Source organism: Dreissena polymorpha, chromosome 5 (assembly GCF_020536995.1).
Source record: "Dreissena polymorpha isolate Duluth1 chromosome 5, UMN_Dpol_1.0, whole genome shotgun sequence".
Taxonomy (NCBI): Eukaryota; Metazoa; Mollusca; class Bivalvia; order Myida; family Dreissenidae; genus Dreissena; species Dreissena polymorpha.
In genome coordinates, this window is record NC_068359.1 from 20241301 (window position 1) to 20260887 (window position 19587).

At 36.3% G+C, this 19587-nt stretch overlaps 1 protein-coding gene and 1 long non-coding RNA gene across 9 annotated transcripts in view; both read left to right on the plus strand.

Annotated features, from left to right (window-relative positions):
* Nucleotides 1-19587, plus strand: part of LOC127831651 (rootletin-like) — a 169092-nt gene that overhangs the window by 42133 nt on the left and 107372 nt on the right. For 6 of the 8 annotated variants that reach the window (XM_052356662.1, XM_052356663.1, XM_052356665.1 and 3 more), the window contains exon 3: nt 9772-9813. The exons of the other annotated variants lie outside the window; for them this stretch is intronic. In XM_052356662.1, coding sequence (XP_052212622.1) covers nt 9772-9813 — 42 coding nt within the window. The remainder of the gene's footprint in view (nt 1-9771; nt 9814-19587) is intronic. 8 annotated transcript variants of the gene reach the window in all.
* LOC127831661 (uncharacterized) lies at nt 3983-5532 on the plus strand. The gene is made up of 2 exons (XR_008026434.1): nt 3983-4367; nt 4513-5532. It is a non-coding gene; the product is annotated as an uncharacterized LOC127831661 (long non-coding RNA).

Consider the following 19587-nt stretch of genomic DNA (forward strand, 5'->3'; position numbering starts at 1 on the left):
ATTAAAATATTACAGTAATTTAAATTGAAGCAATGAGTAATATACTTTTATTGATAACACAACTAACGTAGAGGTCTCAATTGTAACAATTTATTCAGTGGACTTCTGGAGTTTGACTTGAAAGATTTGTGCATGGGAAAAGGTTGTTAGTAAACGAGGGAATGTAAAACTGACACAACCTTTGTTAATATATGAAAAACTGTACAATTTACATAATATATATACATCCAATAATAGATTAGTTTAAAATGTTTCCTTCAGTAACATAAGTTATAAAGGAGTTTTGCAAAAAAATATGTTTTAACTGAGTGCAGTATAACCATTTTGTTTTATCTGGTCTTGTAATGATCCATTCTTGTTTTAACAAATCGACTCTTCCATCCCTTTCTGTTGTTCAGTACACTCTCTGACACCTTCCTCTGAATTATTTATGCAAAGTCAGCCGTTTTACAAGGTATTTGATCGCGTCTTCAATAGCAGGGTAGTCCCTGTATCACAGGGCAATACTATTGACATTTTCCTCAACTAGAAACGCTCGTGTGGGTGTGGACCAATAAGGCGTTTACAAGCTGTGGGAAAATATTATGTTAAAACATCACAAATTACCTTGAAGTGTGAACAGTATTTGTTAGTGCTTCATACTGGTCCATAGTTATTGCAGATTTACTCTGGGAGAATGAGAAATGGGCATGTGCATCAAGCTTGTCCCAGATTATCCTGTGCACAGGCTAACCAGGAATGACTCTTTCTGCCTAAACTGGATTTTCACTAAATCATTCTTCCTTTAAACAAATGATACCATATAAACAGAAAGTGTTGTCCCTGATTAGACTGTGCAGACTGCACAGGCTTATCTGGGAACGCGCTTTCCCATATGCATTAACGTCCATTTTTCCAGAGCGAGTCTCATTTATATTTGGGTAAGTGATGCTTGAACAGCAAGGATGGCTGTAGTGCCCTATGATTTATATATATTGTGAAGTCAATATCACAGTATTCCAATTATTACTAATAAGTAAGAATAACACATTACCCGGATGTTGTTATTTGATGCTTATTTTTGAGAGTACAAAACAACTTTCAACGTACAATTCACCATACACCAGCATTACCGTATACGTGCGCTTATAAGACGCCCTCGCTTATAAGACGCACCCCGACTTCGGACTTTATAATGGGTGGATATGAGACTTACCCGCGTGTAAGACGCGGTCAAATTTTGCCGTATTCATCAGCCGGAAAATGGCCTAAAAATGACAGAATGTCAAAGAAAATCATCAATTAGTAAAACATTGAGAATTTTTCAAACTCGTGCTGCATACAATTAGTAATTCACGCAAGTCTGAAAAATAAAACAATCAAACAACAAAGTAAATAATATTTGTTTATTTTATGATATATTAGTGGGTTTTAATTTATTTTCAAATATTATTCATGCAATAAAAATAATTATCAAATTGACAATATTTCTAACAATTGCGTATTAATCATTTGCCCTAACAATTGCAAACAATTGCAAACATATTACGTTCGTAATATCAATGCACAAGCAAAATTGATCGTGTCAGTCATCTTAATTGTATTGTTTGACAGGTATTGAAATCTAATAGGCAGATATTTTGAAAGCGTTTAGTTTTATTACCTAGATTATGCAAATTTTACGCCCATTGTCTATCAACAATAGGTAACGCCTACTTTCATAAAATTAGCCAATCGCGTGATAGTGATAGACTCCGAAGCGCAGATCGAAATCACGTGTCAAGAAGAAAGCCATATGGGGATAATTGCATGCGGTCGCTCTTTGCTCCAGTCCTTGTTGGCCCCTAATAAATAATGTGTCATCGGCATTAGTGGGTCGTCTGAATAAACGTGTTTATTTAACAATTGACAGTTGCAAACTGGTAATTTATTTCAGAGGATACCCTAATTTCCAATTATGTCTTAATTGAAAATTAACGACGTGGAACAAAGACGATCAGGTGATACAAACTTGTCAAATAGCATTTGTAATCGGCAGCGTGTTAATTAAACAATCGACAGTTTCAAACTGAGAATTGATTTTGCTGTTGTTTTAAGCATGTTGTCATCGTGTTGCCGCTTACACAAGTATACTATAATGGCCAATTTATATGGCATTTAACAACGTCGCGCGCAGACAATCAGGTGATAAAAACTTTTCAAGAATAATCACGGACAATATAACGTATTACGCCCCAAAAATAACAAAATTCAAATTAAAAATAGTAGACAACAAAATCAGTAACAAAACATTTTATTACAAATAAATCGGTAACTGAACATAGCGTTTCGATACACGGTACGGGCCAATACAGACTTTAGAGAAAATGCAAATGGCTGCCGCAATGATTCAAAACAACTGACAAGTGTCCAACTTGGCTAGCATAAGCCCAGTAAACTCGATATTTTGAAAATTTTTGTTTATTTTCACCAGTATCTCGCTTATAAGACGCGACCCCAACTGTAACTTATTAGTTTAAGTCTTAAAAATGCGTCTTATAAGCGCACGTATACGGTAATTTTATTTATTTTATAACGAATTTTCACTACAAATATGCTGATATATAATTGGTTCACAGTGCAATAGTCAGCCAAAGTTACTCTGTTGTCATCATAACCAGTGGGACTTTAAACTTTCAGCATTTCATAGCCAGAGACAATGTTTCTTTCCTGAAAAGCAATCTAATGATTTTACAAAAAAATATCTCAAAAGATGACAAAAGGCTTAATAAATGAATTGCAAGAGAGGTGTTAGGCTTCAAAAAATTTGTGTGTTCACACTTTAATTCCATTTTTATACGCCCGTCTATGACGGGACGTATTATGGTATACCCCGCGTCCGTCTGTCCGTCCGTCCGTCTGTCCGTCCGTATGTCTGTTAATGTCGTACGCTACGTCAAATATCCTTTGACAGATTTTCTTCAAATTTTAACACAATCTTAATATTGATAAACCCTGATCCCCTTTCGTTTTTGACGGAATTCTGAATTGTCGTTCCAGAGTTATGGGACTTTGTTCGTCAAAATTTCGTGATTTCATTGAATGTCCTACTGTAGCTATATAAAAATGTTAAAGTTGTTATAACTTTGGTATGCTTGGACCTAGAGTCTTGAAACTTGACATGAAGGTTGGCCAGAACTAGTAAGTAACCACTGGACATTTCAAGGTCATTCATTTGAAGGTCAAGGTCACTGTGACCTTGAATGTAAAAATGTTAAAGTTGTTATAACTTTGGTATGCTTGGACCTAGAGTCTTGAAACTTGACATGAAGGTTGGCCAGAACTAGTAAGTAACCCCTGGACATTTCAAGGTCATTCATTTGAAGGTCAAGGTCACTGTGACCTTGAATGTAAAAATGTTAAAGTTCTTATTTCATGTTATAACTTTGGTATGCTTGTACCTAGAGTCTTCAAACTTGAAATAAAGATTGGCCAGTACTAGAAGATGACCACTGGTCATTTCAATGTCATTCATTTGAAGGTCAAGGTCACTGTGACCTTAAATGTTAAAATGTTAAAATTGTTATAACTTTGGTATGCTTGGACATAGAGTCTTCAAACTTGACATGAAGGTTTGCAAGCACACTTAGATGACCACTGGTCATTTCAAGGTCATTCATTCTAAGGTCAAGGTCACACAAGGTCACTGTGACCTTAAATGTTAAAATGTTAAAATTGTTATAACTTTGGTATGCTTGGACATAGAGTCTTCAAACTTGACATGAAGGTTTGCAAGCACACTTAGATGACCACTGGTCATTTCAAGGTCATTCATTCTAAGGTCAAGGTCACTGTGACCTTAAATGTTATTGTTGTTCATGTATCCTACCGTAGCTCAAATATCCCCCGATGGATTTTTTATACGCCCGTCTATGACGGGACGTATTATGGTATACCCCGCGTCCGTCTGTCCGTCCGTCCGTCCGTCCGTCCGTCCGTCCGTCTGTTAATGTCGTACGCTACGTCAAATATCCTTTTTATACGCCCGTCTATGACGGGACGTATTATGGTATACCCCGCGTCCGTCTGTCCGTCCGTCCGTCTGTCCGTCCGTATGTCTGTTAATGTCGTACGCTACGTCAAATATCCTTTGACAGATTTTCTTCAAATTTTAACACAATCTTAATATTGATAAACCCTGATCCCCTTTCGTTTTTGACGGAATTCTGAATTGTCGTTCCAGAGTTATGGGACTTTGTTCGTCAAAATTTCGTGATTTCATTGAATGTCCTACTGTAGCTATATAAAAATGTTAAAGTTGTTATAACTTTGGTATGCTTGGACCTAGAGTCTTGAAACTTGACATGAAGGTTGGCCAGAACTAGTAAGTAACCACTGGACATTTCAAGGTCATTCATTTGAAGGTCAAGGTCACTGTGACCTTGAATGTAAAAATGTTAAAGTTGTTATAACTTTGGTATGCTTGGACCTAGAGTCTTGAAACTTGACATGAAGGTTGGCCAGAACTAGTAAGTAACCCCTGGACATTTCAAGGTCATTCATTTGAAGGTCAAGGTCACTGTGACCTTGAATGTAAAAATGTTAAAGTTCTTATTTCATGTTATAACTTTGGTATGCTTGTACCTAGAGTCTTCAAACTTGAAATAAAGATTGGCCAGTACTAGAAGATGACCACTGGTCATTTCAATGTCATTCATTTGAAGGTCAAGGTCACTGTGACCTTAAATGTTAAAATGTTAAAATTGTTATAACTTTGGTATGCTTGGACATAGAGTCTTCAAACTTGACATGAAGGTTTGCAAGCACACTTAGATGACCACTGGTCATTTCAAGGTCATTCATTCTAAGGTCAAGGTCACACAAGGTCACTGTGACCTTAAATGTTAAAATGTTAAAATTGTTATAACTTTGGTATGCTTGGACATAGAGTCTTCAAACTTGACATGAAGGTTTGCAAGCACACTTAGATGACCACTGGTCATTTCAAGGTCATTCATTCTAAGGTCAAGGTCACTGTGACCTTAAATGTTATTGTTGTTCATGTATCCTACCGTAGCTCAAATATCCCCCGATGGATTTTTTATACGCCCGTCTATGACGGGACGTATTATGGTATACCCCGCGTCCGTCTGTCCGTCCGTCCGTCCGTCCGTCCGTCCGTCCGTCTGTTAATGTCGTACGCTACGTCAAATATCCTTTGACAGATTTTCTTCAAATTTTAACACAATCTTAATATTGATAAACCCTGATCCCCTTTCGTTTTTGACGGAATTCTGAATTGTCGTTCCAGAGTTATGGGACTTTGTTCGTCAAAATTTCGTGATTTCATTGAATGTCCTACTGTAGCTCAAATATCCTTCGATGGATTTTTTTCAAATTTCAACACAATCTTAATATTGATAAACCCTGATCCCCTTTCGTTTTTGACGGAATTCTGAATTGTCGTTCCAGAGTTATGGGACTTTGTTCGTCAAAATTTCGTGATTTCCATGCTCATGTACTTATAAAATAAACCATGTATTCAAATACAAATAAACTGAAGTAAAAAAATGATTCAAAGGGTTATTTATTACCTTACTACTTCATTGGCGAACGACGGGCGTATCATGCGCTCATGGCGCAGCTTTTATTAGCTTGACTATTATATATGAAATATATATAGTGGAGCTATCCTACTCATCCCAGCGTCGGCGTTCCGTTCAGTGCCGTTCCGTTCCGTGTTGTGCCGTTAGCGTGCAAATGTTAAAGTTTTTGTACTACCCCAATTATTTTCATTGTCCCTTGACATATTGCTTTCATATTTTGCATACTTGTTAACCAACATGACCCCAACCTATAAACAAGAGCAGACAACTCTATCAAGCATTTTGTCATAATTATGGCCCCTTTTCCACTTACAGTACAGCTAACGCGGCACAAACATAATCCGCGGCTACGCCACGGCCAGATTATAAGTACGCGGCGGCCAAATCGTGTGTTCACGCGGCGTATGGCCGTGGCACTCGGCATCGATCCGCGCAACGACGCCGAGTCTGTGTTAACCTCGCGTACTTTCGCGGAGTAAATCCGCCGCAAACGTACGCGGCGGATCGAGTGAAAAGATATCCACCTACATGTACATACATGTATGTGTAGCGTAGAATTAATTACGCGCAACTGTTTATGTTTCGTTCGATTATCATTATTAAATTTGTGATCCGAAACACACTCCCGAATTTTAATGCTAACGCGACCTTTGACAAATTCTAGCGTCAAATAAACAGTGCTAAAATATCCTTTGTTTCATAAAAAGGGCGCGAAAATTATGCAGACATGTAGAACGTCGTTTGGAAAGTTTGGGTGTTTTTTGTGTTGTATAAATACATGAACATCACGTCAGGCGTAAATCGCGTGTTCAGTGGAAAAAAAAACCGCCCGGATTAGACGTTATTTCATCATCTCTATAAATAGTAACAAATGCCAAAATGTATTTGATACTTAAGGAAATATCGAGAATGTTTGTGTATCGTAAATATTTACCAGCATTTGCTTTAAAACTGGAATATACGGGATTATCGGGTAATTAGTAGCAATATTAACTGAAAAATATGAACAAAATAAAACCTGTTTACATAAGCATATTTAAACAATAGTTATAATAAGCTGATAATTAACAAAACAACAAATACGTCGTCACCGTCTTGATTATTGATGTGGCTTCAAACTGCTAATTTTCTCAGCTTAAATTTAATAGCAAAATCAACATGCAATTAATTTATAAATCCACCATATGCTGGAGCCTTGACCACTTGTATGTGCGAAAACATAATTATGTGACCTTGTTTATGTGTGAAATACATACACTACGGGCGGGAAACAAACTTAATTGGCCAGACACATTAACTATGCTTACATGTATATGCTAATACAATCCGCGCACAATAAATTTATTACGATTTTAATAATTATTATAATTGTTCTTTCAAAATTTGTTAACTACATGTAACTAATAATTTTAAAAAGATTTTTTATTTCATGATGCGCATCGACTCGGCATCATGTCGCGGATAGCGGCATGCCTCGGCGGACAGATGCGAAGTTTTGCGGCGAAATGCGACTTGCCGCCGCATACTGACGCGGCTTCAACGACTGACGCGGCATCGACTCGTTTCGCCTTGCCGCCGCGGATCGCGAAATTCGTTTGTTCCGCTTTGGCTGTACTGTAGAATATGCATCAAATGTTAAAGTTTTCGTACTACCCCATTTATTTTCATTGTCCCTTGACATATTGCTTTTATATTTTGCATACTTGTTTACCAACATCACCCCAACCTATAAACAAGAGCAGACAACTTCATCAAGCATTTTTTCATAATTATTGCCCCTTTTATACTTAGAATATGCGTATTATTGATAATTCTACAGTACAAAATTTAATAATGATAATCGAACAAAACATTAACAGTTGCGCGTAATTAATTCTACGCTACACATACATGTATGTACATGTAGGTGGATATCTTTTCACTCGATCCGCCGCGTACGTTTGCGGCGGATTTACTCCGCGAAAGTACGCGAGGTTAACACAGACTCGGCGCCGTTGCGCGGATCGATGCCGAGTGCCACGGCGATACGCCGCGTGAACACACGATTCGGCCGCAGCGTACTAATAATCTGGCCGTGGCGTAGCCGCGGATTATGTTTGTGCCGCGTTAGCTGTACTGTATGTTTAAGTCTGAGTACTACCCCAAATATTTGCTATATCCTTTGACATATTGCTTTTATATGTTGCATACTTGTTTACCAACATGACCCCAACCTATAAACAAGAGCAGACCACTGTATCAAGCATTTTGACATAATTATGGCCCCTTTTACACTTAGATAATTGAACATTTTGCTTAAATTGCCATAACTTCTTTATTTATGAGCACATTTTATTATTACTTTGACAAAACAACACTTACCTGAATACCACAATGGATTCCACCCAAACATTACCCCATGCCCCTACCCAGAGTCCCTCCCCCCCCAACCTCCCCCCCGCATTTTTTTTATATTTTAAACATCATCTAATAAATTACCACACCCCACATTATACCCCCCACTCACCCCCCAACCCCACCCCCTACCCCCCCCCTACCCCCCCCCCCCTCCCAACCCCCCCAATTTTTTTTTAAACATCGTCTCATAAATTACCACACCCCACATTATACCCCCCTCTCACCCCCCTACCCCCCCCCCCCCCCCAAAAAAAAAATTAATTTGTTTTTTCCTTTTTTTTTTGAAAGATCGTCTAATAAATTATTGAATATGAACAATTTCCCCATTATGGCTTACGTTATACTGTCAAGCACTCGAATAGTCGAGCGCGCTGTCCTCTGACAGCTCTTGTAATGCCCCCGGTAGGGTGGCATATAGCAGTTGAACTGTCCGTCAGTATGTCAGTCAGTATGTCAGTCTGTCTGTCCGTCCGAAAAAAACTTTAACATGTTCCATAACTTTTTCAATATTCAAGATAGCAACTTGATATTTGGCATGCATGTGCATCTCATGAAGCTGCACATTTTGAGTGATGGAAGTTCAAGGTCAAAGGTAAAAAAATAAATAATTTCAAAGCGGCGTTCTCATGAAGCTGCACATTTTGAGTGGTAGAAGTTCAGGGTCAAGGTTATCCTTCAAGGTCAAAGGTAAATTTTTTTTTATAAAATTTTCAAAGCGGCGCAATAGGGGGCATTGTGTTTCTGACTCTCTTGTTGACTTCTGTTTTGCAGCAGTACATGGGTTAATGAAAATTACATTAAATCATAATTATAAGTACAATACATGATATAGTACCTACTCCAACTGGTTTCAGTTTGAATATTTTAGTGTATCAACCTTGACTTACTGCCAAAACCAAAAAATGTGATTAATAAAGTTTTTATTCCCCGGTAGGTTGGCATATAGTAGTTGAACTGTCCGTCTGTCTGACAGTCTGTGCGTCCGTCCGAAAACTATCATTGCCCATAACTTTTGCAATATTGAAGATAGCAACTTGGTATTTGGCATGCATGTGTATCTCATGGAGCTGCACATTTTGAGTGGTGAAAGGACAAGATCAAGGTCATCCTTCAAGGTCAAAGGTCAAATATATGGCTTTAAAGCTGCGCAGTAGGGGGCATTGTGTTTCTGACAAACACATCTCTTGTTTTCTACTGCCCTAGCTGAGATTTCATTGCATCAGCAAAAATGTGATAGGTTTATTTTGTAGACTGATGAAACACTGAGTTGATTGAGTTTGATCTAAAGTGTTTGCAATCTGTCGATTGCTGTATTACTGAAACTTAAAACTGCATGACACAAACCCAGCATGCCATTTATTAAATATGAGCCGCGCTCTGTGATAAGGGGGTTTAATGCATGCCCATAAAGTGTCATCCCAGATTAGCCTGTGCAGTCTGCCAGTCTCCCCTAAACTTTATTTTTGCTAAGAAGAGTCTTTCTTTAAACAAAAAATATCATTAAATCGGAAAGTGGCGTCCCTGACTAGCCTGTGCGGATTGCACAGGCTAATCTGGGACAACACTTTATGCACATGCGGTAAACCCCCTTTTCACAGAGCATGGCCCATATCTTTGCATGAGCATTTTTTACATTTTGTCAATCAAGTTTGGTCATTGGACAGTTTTGAAAGCACGTATTTGAGAAGTTTTTTTGTTTTTTTTTACTTCACATGTTTTTTTTTTTACTTGTTCATTTTACATTTTCCACTGATCATGATTGTGATATTTGCTCTGTGTTTCTGAATGGTTCCATGCTTTTCATTCGCAGATTCTCTCATTAGATGGTTCCATCACCACACAGAGCGATAATGTAGGCCATTTGTTCACGTGTTCATGTCACATGTCATTATTCGTGCATTTCACAGTGTGTTCTATCCCTTTCTTCTTCAAGCACGTTTCATGCAAATTAACGAGCTGAGCTCTGAGAAAACCAGACTTTATAATGCATGTGCATCAGCTGTCACCCTAGATTAGCCTGTGTAGTCAACACAGGCTCAAAATGGACGACGCTTTCTGCTTGCATGCAGGACCCTCGATCTATCAAATTTGCCGCCGAATTTTGGCGGCAGTCCGCCACCTGAAAAGTATAAAATGTACAAATGAAATAATGACAGAGTTAGTAAAAAATTCCCCCAACAAGGGAAACGATGCGAAAATTCCCCCTCCTAAGGGCTGCGGACCCCTTCACCTAAAGTAGTGTGAGGGCCCTGGCATGCAAAGGATTTTTAAAGGAAGTCTAGTCTAAACCATAATCTTATTTAGGCAAAAAATGTTGTCTCTAGTTAGCCTATGCAGATTGCACAGGCTCATCTGGGTCGACAGATTACACATAATTAATGCATGAAGCTTCATTTTCTCAAAGGGAGGCATATGTTATTGTTATACATTAATTATTTTGACTTGAGCTTCTGGTTAACCCTTTACCATTTAGATACGTGTTTTGACACATTTGTAGTCCAATAGAAAGTTCAATTTAATTAAATACCCTTTTTACTAAATTCAAATTTTAAAGGATTCATTTCCAACCCTAAGATACTGATGAGCAGCAAACAGCATAAAACCTGGACAGACTGCGAGTTACTCACATGCTTTTCTGGTTTTATGCTGGTTGCAAAAGCCATTTTCACTTTGCTTCTTGTGGGGTAAAGGGCTAATAAATGTTTGCCATGGATATGTTTTTCACCAGCTTTAAAAGCTGGAGAATTAGTTTTCATGTGATTGCGAAATGAACATCGTTACATGGAGTAAATAACGCTGAAAAATCATTACATTGAGTAAATAATTATGAAAAATCATTACATTGAGTTAATAAACCCTGTTGGATAAGCCCCTGTTTTTACAGCATTGATTTCACACTGTTTGAACAAACAATTAAAACTAACTTTATAACCAAATACTACCATGACACTGTTTGGGAATTTATTTAGGAATGCAGCTGCTTAACTTCTCTATGATCTGGAGCCTTAAGTACAAAATGATATGCATGAAACTTGGCATGAATGCTTGACTCAACTGTGTTGTGTGTTGACATACTAATGTTTTATATACATTTAGAGCGTGTTTGAGTGTGTGGTCTCCTTTGTCATGATGATATAAGGACATTTTGAGATGCTGCTGAATATAGTTGTTGTTGCTGTAGTCAGTACAAATTCCATTAACATGGCCAATTATGCAGTTAAGCTTATTTTTATATTATGCAACACGATTTACAGTACACTCCACGCGTTTTCCCCAAAAAACGCGCTCCCTCCGCGGTTTTTTTCTGCTAGCGAGTGTTCACGCGGCGTTGGAAGAGCGAGGTGAACTCGATAAAACGCTCGGCGTTACACCGCGTTCGCTAATTCCCGCGGCGTGTATTATTTTAGGCTAGTCGGTAAATGCAGACACCTTCCGTTCTTATCAGTGATCGCCGCGCAACGCCGCGTTAGCAGTGTGCTACTGGGCATGCCAAAAAATAAAAACATTGTTATAATAAATTGTTTAAATACTGTAGTACATGTATAAAAAGATAATTGTATAGAAAATTAATACGTATAAAAATTATGTTTTTTAATTCACAGGTACGTCTACAATATGAATTAGTCTAATATAATACATTTGACAATTTAATATTTAAATCATAACACATACGACACAAGAATAAATGTTCCGTAAAATTTCCAAATGAGAATAATAATTAGTAATCCGAAACACACTACGATTTTTAATTGTTAACACGACGTTTACAAATGCTTCCAATATACAGTCATGTATATTTCCCGACAAAAGCGCGCGAAAATTATGCTGCAATGTACAAGGTCAAGGTACAATGTATACTCCTGCAAAGCGTGCGTGTATTGATTTTTTTGATACAAACTTTGTAGCGCAGAGAACATTGTTGATTTCGGTTAAAAGTTTCTTTGGTATTTATTAACGAAATTATATCGCGAATAAGTTGATATTTCCTCTAAAATAATTTCAAATCGAACACGCCGAATCTTTATCGTTACGGTATTTTAGTAGAGTAATTATTTTAACACTAATTGTACTGTAAACTGATTACAGAAGACATCTGGGCGGAACTGGATTTTAAGTGTTTGACGTTATGAAAACACGCAAAGCTTGTCTACTGACCTATTGTGTATTCGGTGTTTTGACAAAAGGGATTAACATGTGTGAATGTCACTCTGCCGATTTGGTCCATAATTACTGGTAAACATTGTTTAGAATGTCGACGCAACAAGAATACAACTGTGAATATTAAATGCAATTATCAACTCAATAGTTACCACCTTTTAGCAATCAATGGAATAACCTACAAACAAAGAGAAAATCAATGCATTAGCGAGCAGAGAATAGACTTTGTTCCGACAATTAAAACCATTCCTTATGCATTCGTTGAACGTGTTTACTTGAGTAAGTTATGCCTTTAGACAGGAAGCGGCTTTTCTTTGATTACGTCAAACTGTCAATTCACACAGATTTGCGAGATTTTTAGGGTCCTTGGTCATTTGTATACATGTTCATTATAGAAAATCACCTGCTAACATGAAAACTTTGGATTAAATTATCAAAATAAAAACAATGTTGCAAACTGTGTTTATATTAATTGGTAAGTATTAGTTAAAAGACGACGTTTTGTGTGTCGTAAATCAACGAGTTTTCTATACAACCACAACTACTTCTACAACCTCGTCGGGATCGATCTATCTTGGTTGTTTTTTTTAATTGTAAATATTATACTACATGTACATGTATGTACTTGTAATAAATGTAATTTCATTTGAAAATCAGGAAGTCAAACAAAATTAAATTGATCGTTATCTCGTAAAACGCGGAGTTTCCCCCGCGTTGCCAACGCCGAGGGCCGCCGCGTCGGTTTATCAGTTTTGCCGATCGTTAACCGCCGCGTCCAAAATCATGCAAACGCCGCGTATAGCGGGATTTTCTTAATCTCCCTCCAGGTCGAAACCCGCGGAGTATGGAGGGAAATTGGGGAAAACGCGTGGAGTGTACTGTACCATGATATTGGTTATCGTTATTAAAGGAACATAAAAGATTTTGTGAAAATAGTAGCTAATTGTTTATGATAATATAAACCTTTAATGATATCTTAATATATTCATAACCTGTATTAAATATAAGACTGCTAATAGCTTTTTCCATCATGGAAACCAATTAACAGTGAATATCTATAATATGGTAATGATGTTAGGTCTTATCCCAATGTTTCCATCCATATTTAGGTAATTATCTTGAACACTTGAACAGTTACTAAAAGCGTTAAATACCAAGCAAATGCAAAGAAAAGGTCAATGAAAAAACAAAAGCTTCATTGAACCTTGAAGAAAAGGCTTAAAAATGTCATGCCAGCAAAAAAAGGATTATTTCATTGTCAATAATTTATTAACCCTTAAGAATGCTTTACTTTACATGCAAATCAATTTACTTGCAAAAAGATTGTTCATTAATGAATTGATGAAAGTTGACAGCATTAGATTTCTATAGATTAAACAACATAATCGCATATTAAAGCATTGATTAAAGTAGGTATTAATGAAATCATTCTTCTCTAATTTAGGTTGTGTATGAACAACATACGAGACCTTGGAACAAGTCTTTATTTTTGAATTTACTACTTTTAGATTCAACAAAGCCTCATTTTTGGAAAGCTTGGCTAAATGCATTTGCTTTAAAGTGCTGCACAGGCTAATCTGGGATGACACTTGGATATATTAAGCCCAGATTTCCCAGAACAAGGCGCAATTGTCTGAAGACTTTTATAAGTAGCTTTTGAACTCCAAACAGTGCAATAGAAGTGTAAATGATATAATTTCAGTTATTAGTTTTTAATTTTAATTATCGTTGTATTATAAAACCACTATTGATCTGTGTTACATGTATCACTAGCTGTCAATGAAATAGGACACCATTTAAAAACAGAAGTCTTTCATGCATGTTTTACTGCAGGGGTTTTCCTGCGTTAAAAAAGGCCATAAAATGACCCGTTCCCAAAGAATAAAGATCCAATACCAAACTGAAAATGTTGAACAAAATGCCAAATTTCCAAAAAGTAAAATACTATTATTTATATGATTTTGTTCTGCCTATTTGAATTATTATAAAGAGTTTTATTGCATTTTTCCAAAAATAGTCAGGAAATGACATGATGAGTCAATATTTGTTGATAAAAAATCCCAATTTGTTTCATTACTGAGTATAATTATTGACTCCTTTTCCCTAAATGGCTCGTAAAACCCCTGTACTGTGAAGTAAACAAAGTTTAATAAAAAAAGTATCTAAGTGGTAAAGGGTTAAATACGTATCTTAGTGGTAACCGGTTAAGTGGTAAACGCATATCAAGTAGACACACCTCTCAGCTTAATTTATATTTTAATGCGCTTTTTTTTGGTTGATAACTTTTCAAATAAGTTAAGCATGATTGAAAGATAGCAAACAATAATTGGATAATTGTATTTAACCAGCATGTTTCGTTGATATGCTAGTTAACGGTAATGAATTTCAAGGCTTTCAAAAATACTTTACTGATAAAAGTGTTAAATGTTAATGACTTTATAATCCATTTCAAATCAAGTCATAGTCTACTCATATAAGATTAAAATATTTGCAATAATCAAAATGAACCAAACTAGATTTATTTCTCCTTCTTTTAAGCTTGACTCCATCATGTGGGATATAAGAGTTTTTGTCGAAGTTGATAAATGTGTTTGTTTGGTAGATAGGGTTTGATAAGCCAAGACACCTTGTGTATGGCAACTTTTTGCTTATCGGTTGAAATTGATTTTTCATGTATTTGTTTAAATGATAGATAATGGAAAGTGCCTTGTATTTACTTTGTGCATTTCAAGTAGATATTTCAGTGAACCAAATCTGTCAATTTTTTGAGTGTCTTTATTCAAATAAATAATGTCAAGGCATTAGTAACCTGTTAGATAAAGATAGAATACTGAAAAAAAAATATTTTTGTTCTTTTCGCTTGAAGACAGAAAATATTTAATTGATGAACAAAGTAAATTGCACTTTCCAAATGTGGATGAAACAGAGTTAGCTCCAATTTTAAGTTTACAAATTCTTTAAAATCAAATAAAATGCATTAAGTAAACATAATTTCATGTAATCATTGATCTCTTGTTCATGATATTCATTGAGTTGTTTCCCTTTGATATTATTAAAACTGAGAAAGTCATTCTTAAGCTACTTTCTGTTCTAAAGGGTTTATATTCTAAAAAAAGAGTAAATAATAATGAAGTTAAGCTGAAATCATGTATGTATAATGAATTTGTACAAGATATTTAATTATCACCCCCAAAACTCAATTTGCCTATTATTATTTGTACTTAACCTAAAAATTGATTGTTTTGCAGGAAGCATAATTTTATATTGTGCATATTTGCCCCCTACTGGTTTCACCGGAGGGGACTTCAGGGCTCAAGCTAGACTCCAATTTTTGGGAGAAGTCACTTCTCCCTAAGCTCTGGAGAGGGAGAAGTGGGGCAGTTTTAGGGAGAAGTGGATCTTTTGCGATCACCGACCTGTTAATGTGTATGAAATAAAGTAATAAAATCATTCCTTTTAATAAATTTATTACTGACAAAAATATAAGCATAAAAACATTATAAAATAATGTTGAAAAATAAGTTTTATAAGCACTAATTTATCAATTCATACATATGACACAAGAGCAAAGCATAAATATATGTATGTTTGAATTTGAGCACTTCAGCTCAGTACAAAAGCACTTTTTTACTTATAGTACAGCTTGCGGACTTTCAAGGACTTCTCAAGATTTATTTCGGGTAAAAATTACAGACAATAGGAAAATCAGCGTCAGTAAAATTGCGACCCCATCAAATTGTGACGCATTAATATTGTTTAACATGTTAATTATATTAAACAAACCCGATATTAAAGTAGATAAAATAGTATAAATATTCTAATTAAACACTGCCGTTATTTACGATATATGCATTTAGGAATTTTGTAAACACGGGTGTCCGCCATAATAATGTCGGCACATCGGAACTCAACTTGCGTAAAACACTTGCTCAATTAACAGTTAAACTCCACCTCCGTTCTCTGCAAAAGATTCGAAGGCGGAGCTATGCACGTGCTACTATTTAATTGGACGATTACCAATGAGGAACAAACACACAATTAGTTCGGACTATTGATTGCTAGACAAAGGAAGCCAATTTTGTCGGCGAGAACTTCGTCGCATTATTGCTTCAGACAGGAAGCGGCTATCCTTTGATGACGTCAAACTGTCAAATCACACAGAGTGCAAATTTTCCAAAGACTTTAACCGACTCTTTGTTTACAATTCAATTAAAAAACAAACACTTGCTAACATTAAACATTGGATTAAATCAACGAGTTTGCATGAAATAACAACTTTAACAAACATTACCGCAACGACGCGGGAATTGATCTACCTAGATTTTTTTTCCGACACATTTAAATAACTCTTTCATAGCCGCGTCATGCGAAAATGGGTTTTATGCGTTTAGGCCAGTATCTTAAAGCGGGTATATACGATTTTTTATATGTGTTTAATTGTAATATATTGATAAAATATGTTACAATAACACAAAATAGGCAAGAAAAATTATACATTAAAGACGAATTTCATAAAATGCAGCAAAGACAAATTAGCGCCCCGAGCCGATAATGACGTACATATTTTCCTACAATAACCGAAGCATTCGTCTTTGTATTAGGATCGGAGATAGTGTTCGTGTGCCGTATGAATAGATGTCGTTGCAGGAATTCAAATAAACCGTTAAACTAAGTTTAGATGCACATCGTACATGTATGGTATACATGCTGGCGAATTCGGCTGTACAGCCATTTTCAATTTCAGAATTAAATATCTGGCTTATTCCGCATTTTTCGACACATGTTCTTCTTAACTTTTATTTTAATTTATATTGAAATATATATATATATAGTTTTTTACACAGTTTATATAAATTCATAAATATTTGACAAAATCGTATATACCCGCTTTAAAGTATTATATTCGATATGTGTTCGTGTGTCGTATGAACGAATCTGCACTAAAACTAAATTTACGGTTGCGATAGACACCTATAAACATAGCATATACTGTAATATGCGCATAATATCACTCCAAGAGTTTCGGCCAGCATATCTTAAAGTATTATATTCGATATTTCACATTACTGCCCCAGCCCTCTAAGCCAAGAGGAACTGTCTTTTTTTATAAGGATCGGAGTAAAAGTGTTCGTGTGTCGTATGAACGAATCTGCATTAAAACTAAATTTACATCGTACATGATCAGTTGTCAAACGAAAGTACGCTTGATATTAAATGCATTATTTTTCTCTTTCTGGGATATTGTTTTAGTATGTTGATGCTGCGTTAACAAATATAAGTGTATTAAAGTGATAACACCAAAAATAAACACCGGTTGCTATAGACACCTATAAACATAGCAGATACCAATTAATACATATAGAGACCGACATTCTTTTAATCCACATTGTTTTGGGGACATTGAATGCGATAATTGTCATCAATTAACAAAGTATCTCGCCCGGTATCGGCATGTTTTCTATTAGCCGAAATGGAGTTTGTAACCCACGCTCTGATTAGTCAGGAGAGAACCCTGCCAAATACCTGTATGACGGGCGCTGTGAATGGTTGCTTATCAATTTTCAATAGGTAATTTACTACGCCAGGGGGCGGAGTTTCGTTGATTCGGTCAGTTGATTGACATGGGCGTGTATTCGGTAATAAACAGAAGCAACTTTGATAGCGCTGCGGATATGATAATTGCCAGAATTTAGGGCGAAGTGGTTATCGCCGGTGCTTTTGATTAGGGCGATTACAGGGAAGGTGCGGCGATATAATCGCCCGAGTCGCCCAGTTGCGTGAGCCCTGGACTTATGGTTTGCGCTTTGTCATTTAGTCTGTCTGTCAGTCTGTCCGTCACACTTTTCTGAATCCTGCGATAACTTTATAAGTTCTTAATATTTTTTCATGAAACTTAAAACATATGGATAGATGGCAATATGGACATTATGCACGTCATTTCATTTTGTTCCTCCGTCAAACATTATGGGTTCTATGGCAACAAATAGACTAGAAATACTGCTTAAAATGGTATTTTTCTGGATCCTGCAATAACTTTAAAAGTTCTTTATATTTTTTCATGAAACTTGAAACATGGATAGATGGCAATATGGACATTAAGCATGTCATTTCGTTTTGTTCCTACGTAAAAAATTCTGGTTGCTATGGCAACAATAAAAATAGAATCTGACAATGGTGGAATTTCTGACATGGTGGAGCCGGTAAGGGACCATATTGTTTGGCAATCTCTTGTTATAAAAATTGTGGTAATTTTCAAAGTTTATCCAGTTTTACATTCACTTGTTTTTTAGTGTGAATACCCTAATAATATGACTTAATATTTGATTGTAAGCTTTGGGAAATCTTTTGAAGTTTATGATAATCTTTATTTTTGTGGAAAGTGCGCACATTAGAATCAGGAAGAAGCAAAATAGGAAAAAATAAAAAAGTATATCTATTCTGCCTGATGAAACAAAATTCTACAGTAGTTTGACATCTGCATGTGATTTGAGTGCAATGGGTTGAAAAGAATGATGACATTTATGCTGTTCTATGACTTTCAAAGTGTTCTTAGAGTGCAATTTATGATTTAATGGTTTTTTACCTGACGTAATGTGCTACTGAAATCTTTTTATGAGTGTTCTTTTTACATCATTTTACCATTCTTATGCTCCCCTTCGAAGAAGAGGGGGTATATTGTTTTGCTCATATCGGTCCGTCCGTATGTATGTGCGTTTGTCCGTCCTAGAGATGGTTTCCGGATGATAACTCAAGAACACTTAGTCCTAGGATCATGAAACTTGATAGGTACATTGATCATGACTTGCAAATGACCCCTATTGATTTTGAGGTCACTAGGTCAAAGGTCAAGGTCACCGTGACCCGAAATAGTAAAATGGTTTCCGGATGATAACTCAAGAACGCTTATGCCTAGGATCATGAAACTTGATAGGTAGATTGATCATGACTTGCAGATGACCCTTATTGATTTTCAGGTCACTAGGTCAAAGGTGAAAGGTCACAGTGACCCAAAATAGTAAAATGGTTTCCGAAAGGTAACTCAAGAACACTTATGCCTAGAATCATGAAACTTTATAGGTAGATTGATCATGACTGGCAGATGACCTCTATTGATTTTCAGGTCACTAGGTCAAAGATCAAGGTCACAGTGACCCGAAATAGTATAATGGTTTCCGGATGATAACTCAAGAACGCTTATGCCTAGGATCATGAAACTTTGTAGGTACATTGATCATGACTCAAAGATGACACCTATTGATTTTCAGGTCACTAGGTCAAAGGTCAAGGTCACGGTGACCTGAAATAGAAAAATGGTTTCCAGATGATAACTCAAGAACGCTTATGCCTAGGATCATGAAACTTGATCGGTAGATTGATCATGACTCGCAGTTGACCCCTATTGATTTTCAGGTCACTATATCAAAGGTCAAGGTCACGGTCACCCGAAATAGTAAAATGGTTTCCGGAT